The sequence below is a fragment of the Hyla sarda genome, chromosome 8 (assembly GCF_029499605.1).
Source record: "Hyla sarda isolate aHylSar1 chromosome 8, aHylSar1.hap1, whole genome shotgun sequence".
In the NCBI taxonomy this organism is placed as follows: Eukaryota; Metazoa; Chordata; class Amphibia; order Anura; family Hylidae; genus Hyla; species Hyla sarda.
The window spans coordinates 212,870,076-212,887,062 of record NC_079196.1 but is presented as its reverse complement, the minus strand read 5'-3'; the positions used below and the strand labels follow the sequence as shown (position 1 = coordinate 212,887,062).

The 16,987-nt window shown below is 49.5% G+C and overlaps 1 protein-coding gene across 1 annotated transcript in view; it reads right to left on the bottom strand.

Annotated features, from left to right (window-relative positions):
- Nucleotides 1-15,375: 15,375 nt before the first annotated feature.
- The window catches only part of LOC130285326 (uncharacterized), a 76,055-nt gene continuing 74,443 nt past the window's right edge, over nt 15,376-16,987 (bottom strand). Inside the window, exon 64 of the mRNA XM_056536683.1 lies at nt 15,376-15,842. Coding sequence (XP_056392658.1) covers nt 15,742-15,842 — 101 coding nt within the window. The 3' untranslated portion in view covers nt 15,376-15,741. The remainder of the gene's footprint in view (nt 15,843-16,987) is intronic.

Below are 16,987 nucleotides of genomic sequence, written 5' to 3'. Positions count from 1 at the left end.
AGAGATGTTTAGAGATGGGGCCTCATTTCTTTTTAAACAAAATAAATATAAATATATAAGAATATAAAGACTTTCACCTTTGTCGCATTTCATGTTGCTCCTGCTTATGTGCTAACATAAAATAAAATAAAAAACTTTTCCCCATCATTATTCCCTCAATCCCCCATAATGACTAAGTAAGAAAGAACAGAATGTTAGAAATCTTTACTAATGTGTTGAAATGGAAAAACCTAAAATCTTGCAGTGACATAAGTATTCAGACCCTTTACTCAGGACTCAGGTGAAGCCCCTTTGGCAGTAATTCCAGCCTCCAGTCTTGGGGTTGAGGCCACAAGGTTTACACACCTGGATTTGGGGATTTTCTGCCATTTTTCTCTGCAGATTCTCTCCAGCTGTTACGCCGAGCGCTCCGGGTCCCCGCTCCTCCCCGGAGCGCTCGCTACACTTCCCTCACTGCAGCGCCCCGGTCGGTTCCACGGACCCGGGGCGCTGCGTTACTACCTCCGGCCGGGATGCGATTCGCGATGCGGGTAGCGCCCGCTCGCGATGCGCACCCCGGCTCCCGTACCTTACTCGCTCCCCGTCAGTTCTGTCCCGGCGCGCGCGGCCCCGCTCCCTAGGGCGCGCGCGCGCCGGGTCTTTGCGATTTAAAGGGCCACTGCACCGCTGATTGGTGCAGTGGTTCCAATTAGTGTTTACACCTGTGCACTTCCCTATATCACCTCACTTCCCCTTCACTCCCTCGCCGGATCTTGTTGCCCTAGTGCCAGTGAAAGCGTTCCTTGTGTGTTCCTTGCCTGTGATTCCAGACCTTCTGCCGTTGCCCCTGACTACGATCCTTGCTGCCTGCCCCGACCTTCTGCTACGTCCGACCTTGCTTCTGTCTACTCCCTTGTACCGCGCCTATCTTCAGCAGCCAGAGAGGTTGAGCCGTTGCTAGGGGATACGACCTGGTCACTACCGCCGCAGCAAGACCATCCCGCTTTGCGGCGGGCTCTGGTGAAAACCAGTAGTGACTTAGAACCGATCCTCTAGCACGGTCCACGCCAATCCCTCTCTGGCACAGAGGATCCACTACCTGCCAGCCGGCATCGTGACAGTAGATCCGGCCATGGATCCCGCTGAAGTTCCTCTGCCAGTTGTCGCTGACCTCACCACGGTGGTCGCCCAGCAGTCACAACAGATTGCGCAACAAGGCCAACAGCTGTCTCAACTGACTGTTATGCTACAACAGTTACTACCACAGCTCCAGCAATCATCTCCTCCGCCAGCTCCTGTACCTCCTCCGCAGCGAGTGGCCGCTTCTGGAATACGACTATCCTTGCCGGATAAATTTGATGGGGACTCTAAGTTTTGCCGTGGCTTTCTTTCCCAATGTTCATTACACTTGGAGATGATGTCGGACCAGTTCCCCACTGAAAGGTCTAAGGTGGCTTTCGTAGTCAGCCTGCTGTCTGGAAAAGCCCTGGCTTGGGCCACACCGCTCTGGGACCGCAATGACCCCGTCACTGCCTCTGTACACTCCTTCTTCTCGGAAATTCGAAGTGTCTTTGAGGAACCTGCCCGAGCCTCTTCTGCTGAGACTGCCCTGTTGAACCTGGTCCAGGGTAATTCTTCCGTTGGCGAGTATGCCGTACAGTTCCGTACCCTTGCTTCAGAATTATCCTGGAATAATGAGGCACTCTGCGCGACCTTTAAAAAAGGCCTATCCAGCAACATTAAAGATGTTCTGGCCGCACGAGAAATCCCTGCTAACCTACATGAACTCATCCATCTTGCCACTCGCATTGACATGCGTTTTTCCGAACGGCGTCAGGAGCTCCGCCAGGATATGGACTCTGTTCGCACGAGGCGTTTTTTCTCCCCGGCTCCTCTCTCCTCTGGTCCCCTGCAATCTGTTCCTGTGCCTCCCGCCGTGGAGGCTATGCAGGTCGACCGGTCTCGCCTGACACCCCAAGAGAGGACACGACGCCGCATGGAGAATCTCTGCCTGTACTGTGCTAGTACCGAACACTTCCTGAAGGATTGTCCTATCCGTCCTCCCCGCCTGGAAAGACGTCCGCTGACTCCGCACAAAGGTGAGACAGTCCTTGATGTCTACTCTGCTTCTCCACGTCTTACTGTGCCTGTGCGGATGTCTGCCTCTGCCTTCTCCTTCTCTGCTGTGGCCTTCCTGGACTCTGGATCTGCAGGAAATTTCATCTTAGCCTCTCTAGTCAACAGGTTCAACATCCCGGTGACCAGTCTCGCCAGACCCCTCTACATCAATTGTGTAAACAATGAAAGATTGGACTGTACTATACGTTTCCGCACGGAGCCCCTTCTAATGTGCATCGGATCTCATCACGAGAGGATTGAACTGTTGGTCCTCCCCAATTGCACTTCTGAAATCCTTCTTGGACTTCCCTGGCTTCAACTCCATTCCCCAATCCTGGATTGGTCCACTGGGGAGATCAAGAGTTGGGGGCCCTCTTGTTCCAAGGACTGCTTAAAACCGGTTCCCAGTAAACCTTGCCGTGTCCCTGTGCTTCCTCATGTAACCGGTCTCCCTAAGGCCTATATGGACTTTGCGGACGTTTTTTGCAAAAAACAAGCTGAGACTCTACCTCCTCACAGGCCTTATGATTGTCCCATTGACCTCCTCCCGGGCACTACTCCACCCCGGGGCAGAATCTATCCTCTGTCCGTCCCAGAGACTCTTGCCATGTCTGAATACGTCCAAGAAAATTTAAAAAAGGGCTTTATCCGTAAATCCTCCTCTCCTGCCGGAGCCGGATTTTTCTTTGTGTCCAAAAAAGATGGCTCTCTACGTCCTTGCATTGACTACCGCGGTCTTAATAAAATCACGGTTAAGAACCGCTACCCCCTACCCCTCATCTCTGAACTCTTTGATCGTCTCCAAGGTGCCCATATTTTTACCAAACTGGACTTAAGAGGTGCTTATAATCTCATCCGCATCAGAGAGGGGGATGAATGGAAAACGGCATTTAACACCAGAGATGGACACTTTGAGTATCTGGTCATGCCCTTTGGTCTATGCAACGCCCCTGCCGTCTTCCAAGACTTTGTTAATGAAATTTTTCGTGATCTACTATACTCCTGTGTTGTTGTATATCTGGACGATATCCTGATTTTTTCTGCCAATCTTGAAGAACACCGCCAGCATGTCCGTATGGTTCTTCAGAGACTTCGTGATAATCAACTCTATGCCAAAATAGAGAAATGTCTGTTTGAATGCCAATCTCTTCCTTTTCTAGGATACTTGGTCTCTGGCCAGGGACTACAAATGGACCCAGATAAACTCTCTGCCGTCTTAGATTGGCCACGCCCCTCCGGACTCCGTGCCATCCAACGTTTTTTGGGGTTCGCCAATTATTACAGGCAATTTATTCCACATTTTTCTACCATTGTGGCTCCTATTGTGGCTTTAACAAAAAAAAATGCCGATCCCAAGTCTTGGCCTCCTCAAGCGGAAGACGCCTTTAAACGACTCAAGTCTGCCTTTTCTTCGGCTCCCGTGCTCTCCAGACCTGACCCATCTAAACCCTTCCTATTGGAGGTTGATGCCTCCTCAGTGGGAGCTGGAGCTGTCCTTCTACAAAAAAACTCTTCCGGGCATGCTGTTACTTGTGGTTTTTTTTCCAGGACCTTCTCTCCGGCGGAGAGGAACTACTCCATCGGGGATCGAGAGCTTCTAGCCATTAAATTAGCACTTGAGGAATGGAGGCATCTGCTGGAGGGATCAAGATTTCCAGTTATTATTTACACCGATCACAAGAACCTCTCCTACCTCCAGTCTGCCCAACGGCTGAATCCTCGTCAGGCCAGGTGGTCTCTGTTCTTTGCCCGATTTAATTTTGAAATTCACTTTCGGCCTGCTGATAAAAACATTAGGGCCGATGCTCTCTCTCGTTCCTCAGATGCCTCTGAAATTGAACTCTCTCCTCAACACATCATTCCTCCTGACTGCCTGATTTCCACTTCTCCAGCCTCCATCAGGCAAACTCCTCCAGGAAAGACCTTTGTTTCTCCACGCCAACGCCTTGGGATCCTCAAATGGGGTCACTCCTCCCATCTCGCAGGTCATGCGGGCATCAAGAAATCTGTGCAACTCATCTCTCGCTTCTATTGGTGGCCGACTCTAGAGACTGATGTGGTGGACTTTGTGCGAGCCTGCACTATCTGTGCCCGGGATAAGACTCCTCGCCAGAAGCCCGCTGGTTTTCTTCATCCTCTACCTGTCCCCGAACAACCTTGGTCTCTGATTGGTATGGATTTTATTACTGACTTACCCCCATCCCATGGCAACACTGTTATTTGGGTGGTCGTTGATCGATTCTCCAAAATGGCACATTTCATCCCTCTTCCTGGTCTTCCTTCAGCGCCTCAGTTGGCTAAACAATTTTTTGTACACATTTTTCGTCTTCACGGGTTGCCTACACAGATCGTCTCGGATAGAGGCGTCCAATTTGTGTCTAAATTCTGGAGGGCTCTCTGTAAACAACTCAAGATTAAATTAAATTTTTCTTCTGCATACCATCCTCAATCCAATGGACAAGTAGAGAGAATTAACCAGATCTTGGGTGACTATTTACGACATTTTGTTTCCTCCCGCCAGGATGACTGGGCAGATCTTCTACCTTGGGCCGAATTCTCGTATAATTTCAGAATCTCTGAATCTTCCTCCAAATCTCCGTTTTTCGTGGTGTACGGCCGTCACCCTCTTCCCCCCCTCCCTACCCCCTTGCCCTCTGGTCTGCCCGCTGTGGATGAAATTTCTCGTGATCTTTCCACCATATGGAAAGAGACCCAAAATTCTCTCTTACAGGCTTCTTCTCGCATGAAGAGATTCGCAGATAAGAAAAGAAGAGCTCCTCCCATTTTTTCCCCTGGAGACAAGGTATGGCTCTCCGCTAAATATGTCCGTTTCCGTGTCCCGAGCTATAAGTTGGGACCACGCTATCTTGGTCCTTTTAAAGTTTTGTGTCAAATTAATCCTGTCTCTTACAAACTTCTTCTTCCTCCTTCTCTTCGTATCCCTAATGCCTTTCACGTCTCTCTTCTTAAACCTCTCATCCTCAACCGTTTTTCTCCTAAATCTGTTCCTCCCACTCCTGTTTCCGGCTCCTCGGACATCTTCTCTGTCAAAGAGATTTTGGCCTCTAAAAAGGTCAGGGGAAGAACTTTTTTTTTAGTGGATTGGGAGGGTTGTGGTCCAGAAGAGAGGTCCTGGGAACCTGAGGACAATATCCTGGACAAAAGTCTGATCCTCAGGTTCTCAGGCCCCAAGAAGAGGGGGAGACCCAAGGGGGGGGGTACTGTTACGCCGAGCGCTCCGGGTCCCCGCTCCTCCCCGGAGCGCTCGCTACACTTCCCTCACTGCAGCGCCCCGGTCGGTTCCACGGACCCGGGGCGCTGCGTTACTACCTCCGGCCGGGATGCGATTCGCGATGCGGGTAGCGCCCGCTCGCGATGCGCACCCCGGCTCCCGTACCTTACTCGCTCCCCGTCAGTTCTGTCCCGGCGCGCGCGGCCCCGCTCCCTAGGGCGCGCGCGCGCCGGGTCTTTGCGATTTAAAGGGCCACTGCACCGCTGATTGGTGCAGTGGTTCCAATTAGTGTTTACACCTGTGCACTTCCCTATATCACCTCACTTCCCCTTCACTCCCTCGCCGGATCTTGTTGCCCTAGTGCCAGTGAAAGCGTTCCTTGTGTGTTCCTTGCCTGTGATTCCAGACCTTCTGCCGTTGCCCCTGACTACGATCCTTGCTGCCTGCCCCGACCTTCTGCTACGTCCGACCTTGCTTCTGTCTACTCCCTTGTACCGCGCCTATCTTCAGCAGCCAGAGAGGTTGAGCCGTTGCTAGGGGATACGACCTGGTCACTACCGCCGCAGCAAGACCATCCCGCTTTGCGGCGGGCTCTGGTGAAAACCAGTAGTGACTTAGAACCGATCCTCTAGCACGGTCCACGCCAATCCCTCTCTGGCACAGAGGATCCACTACCTGCCAGCCGGCATCGTGACACCAGCTCTGTCAGGTTGAATAGAGACGGTCTGTGGAAGCCATTTGGCATTGGGCAGGTAATGGGCAGTGCCTGGTTTCCTCCTGACATGATGCTGCCCCCACCATGATCACTGTAGGGATGGTATTGGGCAGGTGATGGGTAGTGCCTGGTTTCCTCCAGACATGATGCTGCCCCCACCATGATCACTGTAGGGATGGTATTGGACAGGTGATAGGCAGTACCTGGTTTCCTCCTGACATGATGCTGCCCCCACCATGATCACTGTAGGGATGGTATTGGGCAGGTGATGGGTAGTGCCTGGTTTCCTCCAGACATGATGCTGCCCCCACCATGATCACTGTAGGGATGGTATTGGGCAGGTGATGGGCAGTGCCTGGTTTCCTCCAGACATGATGCTGCCCCCACCATGATCACTGTAGGGATGGTATTGGGCAGGTGATGGGCAGTGCCTGGTCTCCCCCAGACATGATGCTGCCCCCACCATGATCAATGTAGGGATGGTATTGGGCAGGTGATGGGCAGTGCCTGGTCTCCCCCAGACATGATGCTGCCCCCACCATGATCACTGTAGGGATGGTATTGGGCAGGTGATGGGCAGTGCCTGGTTTCCCCCAGACATGATGCTGCCCCCACCATGATCACTGTAGGGATGGTATTGGGCAGGTGATGGGCAGTGCCTGGTTTCCTCCAGACCTGATGCTGTCCCCACCATGATCACTGTAGGGATGGTATTGGGCAGGTGATGGGCAGTGCCTGGTTTCCCCCAGACATGATGCTGCCCCCACCATGATCACTGTAGGGATGGTATTGGGCAGGTGATGGGCAGTGCCTGGTTTTCTCCAGACATGATGCTGCCCCCACCATGATCACTGTAGGGATGGTATTGGGCAGGTGATGGGCAGTGCCTGGTTTCCTCCAGACATGATGCTGCCCCCACCATGATCACTGTAGGGATGGTATTGGGCAGGTGATGGGCAGTGCCTGGTTTTCTCCAGACATGATGCTGCCCCCACCATGATCACTGTAGGGATGGTATTGGGCAGGTGATGGGCAGTGCCTGGTTTCCTCCAGACATGATGCTGCCCCCACCATGATCACTGTAGGGATGGTATTGGGCAGGTGATGGGCAGTGCCTGGTTTCCTCCAGACATGATGCTGCCCCCACCATGATCACTGTAGGGATGGTATTGGGCAGGTGATGGGCAGTGCCTGGTCTCCTCCAGACATAATGTATTTACCGTAGCTTATTACCATAATACTTCTCTGTGACAGTCGCATGTCAATATATTGGTTGTATATACCTTGTGATACAGTGACAGGAATGGTTGTTATTGACAGAGCTGGACTGTAAATTCCTGTGGGCCGTCAGGGTCTGGAGGACAGGCTGCCTGAGTCCTGACAGGTCACTGTATCAGCCTGTCAGGACCTCTGGGCACTGCAGCTGCAGGGTCACACACAGGTCCTGGGACTCCTGACAGGCTGACACAGTGGGGGAGATTTATCAAAACCTGTCCAGAGGAAAAGTTGCTGAGTTGCCCATAGCAACCAATCAGATCACTTCTTTCATTTAAAAAAAAAAAAAAAGCCTGAAAGAAGCGATCTGGTTTCTATGGGCAACTCAGCGACTTTTCCTCTGGACTGGCCCAGTGAGCAGAGGTTCGGGGGCTGTAAGGGGAGATTTATCAAAACATGTGCAGAGGAAAAGTTGCCCAGTTGCTAATAGCAACCAATCAGATCGCTACTATTGTTTTTAACAAGGGCTATGAAAAAGGAAAGGAGCCATCTGATTGGTTGCTATGGGCAACTGGGCAACTTTTCCTTTGCACAGGTTCTGATAAATCTCCTCCATAGAGACTACTAGGATCTGTACAGACAGGACACTCACCTCTGTGGACACTCTCTGCATCCTCCTCACTGCTCCTCCTGACAACACAGGGACAGGAGCTGCTGTGGGGAAGATGTGCTGCACTGGGTGAGATGGGAACTTGAATGGAGTACTGTTCTGTGAGGGGGGGGGGGAGGAAATTGAGTACTGTTCTGTGAGGGGGGGGAGGAAATGGAGTACTGTTCTGTGAGGGGGGGGAGGAAATGGAGTACTGTTCTGTGAGGTGGGGGGAGGAAATGGAGTACTGTTCTGTGAGGGGGGGGAGGAAATGGAGTACTGTTCTGTGAGGGGGGGGAGGAAATGGAGTACTGTTCTGTGAGGGGGGGGGGGAGGAAATGGAGTACTGTTCTGTGAGGTGGGGGGAGGAAATGGAGTACTGTTCTGTGAGGGGGGGGGAGTAAATGGAGTACTGTTCTGTGAGGGGGGGGGGGAGGAAATGGAGTACTGTTCTGTGAGGTGGGGGGAGGAAATGGAGTACTGTTCTGTGAGGGGGGGGGGAGGAAATGGAGTACTGTTCTGTGAGGTGGGGGGAGGAAATGGAGTACTGTTCTGTGAGGGGGGGGAGGAAATGGAGTACTGTTCTGTGAGGGGGGGGGAGGAAATGGAGTACTGTTCTGTGAGGTGGGGGGAGGAAATGGAGTACTGTTCTGTGAGGGGGGGGGAGGAAATGGAGTACTGTTATGTGAGGGGGGGGGAGGAAATGGAGTACTGTTCTGTGAGGGGGGGGGGAGGAAATGGAGTACTGTTCTGTGAGGGGGGGGGGGAGGAAATGGAGTACTGTTCTGTGAGGGGGGGGGAGGAAATGGAGTACTGTTATGTGAGGGGGGAGGAAATGGAGTATTGTTATGTGAGGGGGGGGAGGAAATGGAGTACTGTTATGTGAGGGGGGAGTAAATGGAGTATTGTTATGTGAGGTGGGGGGGGGGAATGGAGTATTGTTATGTGAGGGGGGGAGGAAATGGAGTATTGTTATGTGAGGGGGGGAGGAAATGGAGTATTGTTATGTGAGGGGGGGGAGGAAATGGAGTACTGTTATGTGAGGGGGGAGTAAATGGAGTACTGTTATGTGAGGAGGGGGAGTAAATGGAGTACTGTTATGTGAGGGGGGAGTAAATGGAGTACTGTTATGTGAGGGGGGAGTAAATGGAGTACTGTTATGTGAGGGGGGGAGGAAATGGAGTATTGTTATGTGAGGGGGGGGAGGAAATGGAGTACTGTTATGTGAGGGGGGAGTAAATGGAGTACTGTTATGTGAGGAGGGGGAGTAAATGGAGTACTGTTATGTGAGGGGGGAGTAAATGGAGTACTGTTATGTGAGGGGGGAGTAAATGGAGTACTGTTATGTGAGGGGGGAGTAAATGGAGTACTGTTATGTGAGGGGGGAGTAAATGGAGTACTGTTATGTGAGGGGGGAGTAAATGGAGTACTGTTATGTGAGGGGGGAGTAAATGGAGTACTGTTATGTGAGGGGGGAGTAAATGGAGTACTGTTATGTGAGGGGGGGAGGAAATGGAGTACTATTATGTGAGGGGGGGGGGAAATGGAGTATTGTTATGTGAGGGGGGAGTAAATGGAGTACTGTTATGTGAGGGGGGAGTAAATGGAGTACTGTTATGTGAGGGGGGGGGAATGGAGTACTGTTATGTGAGGGCAGAGTTGGGAGTAAATGGAGTACTGTTATGTGAGGGGAGTGGGAGGAAATGGAGGACTGTTATGTGAGGAGGGGGAGTAAATGGAGTACTGTTATGTGAGGGGAGTGGGAGTAAATGGAGTACTGTTATGTGAGGAAGGGGAGTAAATGGAGTACTGTTATGTGAGGGGGGGAGGAAATGGAGTACTGTTATGTGAGGGGAGTGGGAGGAAATGGAGTACTGTTATGTGAGGAAGGGGAGTAAATGGAGTACTGTTATGTGAGGGGGGGAGGAAATGGAGTACTGTTATGTGAGGGGAGTGGGAGGAAATGGAGTACTGTTATGTGAGGGGGGGAGTAAATGGAGTACTGTTATGTGAGGGGGGGGAGGAAATGGAGTATTGTTATGTGAGGGGGGGGAGGAAATGGAGTACTGTTATGTGAGGGGGGGGGGAGGAAATGGAGTACTGTTCTGTGAGGGGGGGGGGAGGAAATGGAGTACTGTTATGTGAGGGGAGTGGGAGTAAATGGAGTACTGTTATGTGAGGTGGGGAGGAAATGGAGTACTGTTATGTGAGGGGAGTGGGAGGAAATGGAGGACTGTTATGTGAGGAGGGGGAGTAAATGGAGTACTGTTATGTGAGGGGAGTGGGAGGAAATGGAGTACTGTTATGTGAGGAAGGGGAGTAAATGGAGTACTGTTATGTGAGGGGGGGAGTAAATGGAGTACTGTTATGTGAGGGGGGGAGGAAATGGAGTATTGTTATGTGAGGGGGGGGAGGAAATGGAGTACTGTTATGTGAGGGGGGGGAGGAAATGGAGTACTGTTCTGTGAGGGGGGGGAGGAAATGGAGTACTGTTATGTGAGGGGAGTGGGAGTAAATGGAGTACTGTTATGTGAGGGGGAGGAAATGGAGTACTGTTATGTGAGGGGAGTGGGAGGAAATGGAGTACTGTTATGTGAGGGGAGTGGGAGGAAATGGAGTACTGTTATGTGAGGGGGGGGGAGTAAATGGAGTACTGTTATGTGAGGGGAGTGGGAGGAAATGGAGTACTGTTATGTGAGGAAGGGGAGTAAATGGAGTACTGTTATGTGAGGGGGGGAGTAAATGGAGTACTGTTATGTGAGGGGGGGAGGAAATGGAGTATTGTTATGTGAGGGGGGGGGGAGGAAATGGAGTACTGTTATGTGAGGGGGGGGGGAGTAAATGGAGTACTGTTATGTGAGGGGAGGGGGGAAATGGAGTACTGTTATGTGAGGGCAGAGGTGGGAGTAAATGGAGTACTGTTATGTGAGGGGGGGGGAGTAAATGGAGTACTGTTATGTGAGGGGAGAGGGAGGAAATGGAGTACTGTTATGTGAGGGGGGGGGAATGGAGTACTGTTATGTGAGGGGGGGAGGAAATGGAGTACTGTTATGTGAGGGGGGGGAGTACTGTTATGTGAGGGGGGGGGAAGGAAATGGAGTACTGTTATGTGAGGGGGGGTATGGAATGGAGTACTGTTATGTGAGGGGAGAGGGAGGAAATGGAGTACTGTTATGTGAGGGGGGAGGAAATGGAGTACTGTTATGTGAGGAGGGGGAGTAAATGGAGTACTGTTATGTGAGGAGGGGGAGTAAATGGAGTACTGTTATGTGAGGGGGGAGTAAATGGAGTACTGTTATGTGAGAGGGGGGGGAATGGAGTACTGTTATGTGAGGGCAGAGGTGGGAGTAAATGGAGTACTGTTATGTGAGGGGGGGAGGAAATGGAGTACTGTTATGTGAGGGGGGGGGAGGAAATGGAGGACTGTTATGTGAGGGGGGGGGAGGAAATGGAGTACTGTTATGTGAGGGGGGGGGAGGAAATGGAGTACTGTTATGTGAGGGGAGAGGGAGGAAATGGAGGACTGTTATGTGAGGGGGGGGGGAGGAAATGGAGTACTGTTATGTGAGGGGGGGGGAGGAAATGGAGTACTGTTATGTGAGGGGAGAGGGAGGAAATGGAGTACTGTTATGTGAGGGGAGAGGGAGGAAATGGAGTACTGTTATGTGAGGGGGGGGGTATGAAATGGAGTACTGTTATGTGAGGGGGGGAGGAAATGGAGTACTGTTATGTGAGGGGAGAGGGAGGAAATTGAGTACTGTTATGTGAGGGGAGTGGGAGGAAATGGAGTACTGTTATGTGAGGGGGGGAGGAAATGGAGTACTGTTATGTGAGGGGGGGGGGGGAGGAAATGGAGGACTGTTATGTGAGGGGGGGGGGGGAGGAAATGGAGTACTGTTATGTGAGGGGAGTGGGAGGAAATTGAGTACTGTTATGTGAGGGGAGTGGGAGGAAATGGAGTACTGTTATGTGAGCTTCATAAAATTTCATGATATCAGCTTACTTACTATGTATATGAAGTACAACTTGTGATAACAAAACAATGTCAGAATTATCATGATTGGCAAAATGTCCGCCGCTGGGGACCCCCGCATTATTGCTTGCGGCACCCACCTGTGTTCTCACCGGAACCGCTGGAGGGTCTGAGTCGCGACTCCGGGAACGGAAGTCCGTGACATCAGGACTACGCCCCTGTGTGACGTCACGCCCGTCCCCTCAATGCAAGTCTATGGGAGGGGGCGTGACGGCAGTCACGCCCCCTCCCATAGACTTGCATTGAGGGGACGGGCGTGACGTCACACGGTGGCGGAGTCCTGACGTCACGGACTTCCATTAAACAGATTTGTAAATTACTTCTATATAAAAACCTTAATCCTTCCAGTACTTATCAGCTGCTGTATGCTACAGAGGAAGTTCTTTTCTTTTTTTAATTTCTTTTCTGTTTGACCGCAGTCTGACCATAGTATACAGCAGCTGATAAGTACTGGAAGGATTAAGGTTTTTATATAGAAGTAATTAGTAAATTTGTTTAACTTTCTGGGACCAGTTGATTAAAAAAAATAATAATAATTCTACCGCAATACCCCTTTAAATAGTCAGATCCCACATTCTACACATTAGATCTTTATGTCCTTGCTTTGACTTCTTGCATGTACACATCAGTCTAGCTGAAAAAGCAGAACTGCAGTGTAAAGTATGAGAGAAAATGACAGTATGTTAGTGATGAGACAAGAGTTGAATTTTAAACAATAACTAATATAGGATTTATCAGTCAATATTACTTTAGGGTTAATAGAGAAAAGCAGCAATTTCTGGCCCATCCCTTCCCCATAACCGGAAAGAGATGTGTAAAAGTGAATTTCTTACAGTCCTCTCATAGATTAGTGTGACTGATAATGAACATTTATGTCAAATCGAATTACTGTCCAGATCAATGATACAAAATCAGACACAATTTTTTAAAATATATTTTTATTGACAAACTAAAAATATATGTGATGTCCCAGTACAGGATGATGTGGCTCCGTACTGTCCTCCTGCCCTATCAGGCAGAGTCCCTACATGTCCCCAGGGCTCCCCCTGCAGCATACCCCCATTATGTGCAGTCAAGTTGTTCCGGTGTCTGTGTCCAGAGCATTGGAGGCCTCAAGCCTAAAGTCCTGCAGCCACAAGTCGGTCATCAGTCAGTCAAGTCATCTTATTGTCAGTCACCATCTGTGTCAAGTCAAGTCCATCTGTAGTCACCGTGGCCTGCACTAAAGTCAGTCTAACTACTGCAAGTCTGCGAGGTCCCCCTGTCTTGCCTCAGTAAAGCTGCGTTATCCTTAAAGGGGTAGTCCAGTGGTGAAAAACGTATCCCCTATCCTAAGGATAGGGGATAAGTTTGAGATCGCGGGGGGTCCGACCGCTGGGGCCCCCTGCGATCTCTCTGTACGGGGCCAGGCTCTCCGGCCAGATGTCGGGTGTCGACCCCCGCACGAAGCGGCGGCTGACACGCCCCCTCAATACATCTCTATGGCAGAGCCGGAGATTGCCGAAGGCAGCGCTTCGGCTCTGCCATAGAGTTGTATTGAGGGGGCGTGTCGGCCGCCGCTTCGTGCGAAGGTCGACACGCTCCCTTCCCGCGGGCTGTCGGGGCTCCGTACAGGAGATCGCAGGGGGCCCCAGCGGTCGGACCCCCCGCAATCTCAAACTTATCCCCTATCCTTAGGATAGGGGATACGTTGTTCACCACTGGGTCACCACTGGACTACTCCTTTAATCTGACGTTGGTGTCTTCATCGCCCCTGCCTAACCCAGATTCAGCAGTATTACCTTTGGGTGGTTAAGGCTAAACCACGCCCTGGCGTCACGTCAAGAAGGGGTTAATACCATCTGCCCCTTGGGCCATAACATCTGCCCTGCATCTACCCTGCATTGCGCCCCGACCCCACATATAAAATAAATTAAAAGCAGCCATTTTGGAGTATTGCACTATTTTTATACAAATACATTATGCAAAGTGGTTTCCGCCCCTGAGGTATCTTAACAGCGTTGGGTTCCTCACAGGACATAGTCATTCGCTGTCACACCACAGCTTCTCCTGTACCCAGTAAGTTCAGTTAAACCCAATTGACTTTATGTGAAGCATTTATTAATTTAGACTATAAGGAGAGCCCTTTTCCTGCACACAGCTAACATCCTGTCTACAATTCATTTACATAAATCAAGTTAGCAAAGCATAAGAGTAGCGCTAAGCAACTGCTTGACACAATACAGCTTCAGAGTATCCATGATCATTTAACTGAAGATTCTTAAAGGGGTATTCCGGGCAAAAACGTTTAATCCCCTATCCAAAGGATAGGGGATATGATGTCTGATTGCGGGGGGCTGCTGGGACCCCCCATGATCTCCCTGCATCACCCGCATTCCATGCAGGGACTGCGTCTCTAGTTTTGGAAACCTCCGGGTTTCCGAGACTGGGGACGTGACGTCAAGCCACGCCCCCTCCATTCATGTCTATGGGAGGGGGCGTGGCGGCCGTGAATGCGGGTCAAGCAGGGAGATCATGGGGGGTCCCAGCAGCGGGCCCCCCGCGATCAGACATCTTATCCCCTATCCTTTGGATAGGGGATAAAATGTTTTTGCCAGGAATACCCCTTTAATTTAACTCCCCACAAAAAATCTGATTAATACAGTAGTAATACAGAGAGACTGCCAAGGCCCCTTGTTCTCTGCCCACAGTTCTCTAGTGTGCGCTATTAATCAGATTTTTGATCAATTTGTCTGATTGGTTAACCTACAAGTTACAGAATGGTTCTAACACAAAAATGATACAAATACAATAAATCAAAGTTAACGGGGTAGTCCTGCAATTTACTTCTTTTAAAAACTAGTCAGGGAGGGGTTAAAGGGGTACTCTGCTTGGAGCGGGATGCCACGCCCCCTCCCACAGAATTGCATTGATGGGATGTGGCGTGACATCATGACCTCCAATGTCTAGAGGTGGAGTACCCTTTTTCAATCTACTGGTGCCTGAAAGTTAAAGGGGTACTCCCGTGGAAAACTTTTTATTTATTTTTTTTTAAATAAACTGCTAGAATGTTAAACAGATTTGTAAATTACTTCTATTAAAAAATCTTAATCCTTCCAGTACTTTTTAAGGGCTGTATACTACAGAGGAAATGCTTTTCTTTTTGGATTTCTCTTCTGTCACAACCACAGTTCTCTCTGCTGTCCATTTTAGGAACTGTCCAGAGCAGCATATGTTTGCTATGGGGATTTTCCCCTGCTTTGGACAGTTCCTAAAAAGGACAGCAGAGGTCAGCAAAGAGCACTGTGGTCGTGACAGAAGAGAAATCCGAAAAGAAAAGCATTTGTATTAGTATACAGCCCCTAAAAGGTACTGGAAGGATTGATATTTTTTAATAGAAGTGATTTACAAATATGTTTAACTTTCTGGCACCAGTTGATTTAAAAAAAAAAGTTTTGTTTAATTTGTTTAATTTCCCAGCGGCCAGACCGCCCACAATCAGACATTTATGCATTATACTTTGGATAGGTGATAAGATGTCTTGGGGTGGAGTACTCCGTTAAGCATTTCTGAAAGTGGAATTACACTTTAACGTGAAGAGGTAGGTGTGTTAACAGGGTTATCCAAAAAATACAAAACAAAAAAAAAACATGCCTGCTCTCTTCTGAAAACAATTCCTTTTTTTTACATCAGATAATATTGATTAGATATATTCAAAGTGTACAGTAATCCAGCGGTGACAATAAGACTTGTCTCCATTGATTTCTTGTAACCATGTTTTTCTAATCTTGGATAATTTGTGGAATCTTGCTGTTGAGTCCTCATGATATTGTCTTCTGCATCAGGTCTTCGGTAAGAAGGAATGTTCCAAAAACGGCCAACAGGACTAAGAGCCCGTGAGCAAGAACAGAAGCCGAAGAGCCTGTGTGGGGGTAAGAACAACACATTAGAACAGTATTTCCCAACCAGGGTGCCTCCAGCTGTTGCAAAGCTACAACCAACTACAACCAACGGCTGTCCGGGCATGCTGGGAGTTGTAGTTTTGCAACAGCAGGAAGCACCCTGGTTGAAAAACACTGCATTCAAATAAAAAATCGGCCTGATATGCAAAAAAGGTTTCCATGTTTCCTAACCTGTGACCTTTGAAAAACTTTCTCTTTGGCCTTACTTAAAGTATAAGTTCACCTTCTAAGCCCTAAATACGAAAGTGTTAGTAAGAGTCCTTCTAATAACAAAAAAGTAAATCCCACTGTCAATTCATTACACCACCTTCTATCTTCATGATGCCCTTATTTCTTCTTACAAACCCCTGTTTCTTCATTATCCACTTGTCTCTTCACAGGGGGTCTCTTCATTACTCACCTCCTGTCTCTTCATTACACACCTCCTGTCTCTTCATTACACACCCATCTCTCATTACACACCTCCTGTCTCTTCATTACACACCTCCTGTCTCTTCATTACACACCCATCTCTCATTACACACCTCCTGTCTCTTCATTTTACTCTCCTGTCTCTTCATTACACACCTCCTGTCTCTTCATTACACACCCATCTCTCATTACACACCTCCTGTCTCTTCATTTTACTCTCCTGTCTTTTCATTACACACCCGTCTCTCTTTACACCCTTCTGTCTCTTCATTACACCCTCCCGTCTCTTCATTACACCCTCCCATCTCTTCATTACACCCTCCCGTCTCTTCATTACACCCTCCCGTCTCTTCATTACACCCTCCCGTCTCTTCATTACACCCTCCCGTCTCTACATTACACTCTCCTGTCTCTTCATTACACACCTGTCTCTCATTACACCCTCCTTTCTCTTCATTACACACCCGTCTCTCATTACACACCTCCTGTCTCTTCATTACACTCTCCTGTCTCTTCATTACACTCTCCTGTCTCTTCATTACACTCTCCTGTCTCTTCATTATACACATTTTAGGAACTGTCCAGAGCAGCATATGTTTGCTATGGGGATTTTCTCCTACTCTGGACAGAGATGTCAGCAGAGAGCTCTTTGTTCCAAAAAGAAAATAATTTCCTCTGTAGCATTCAGCAGCTA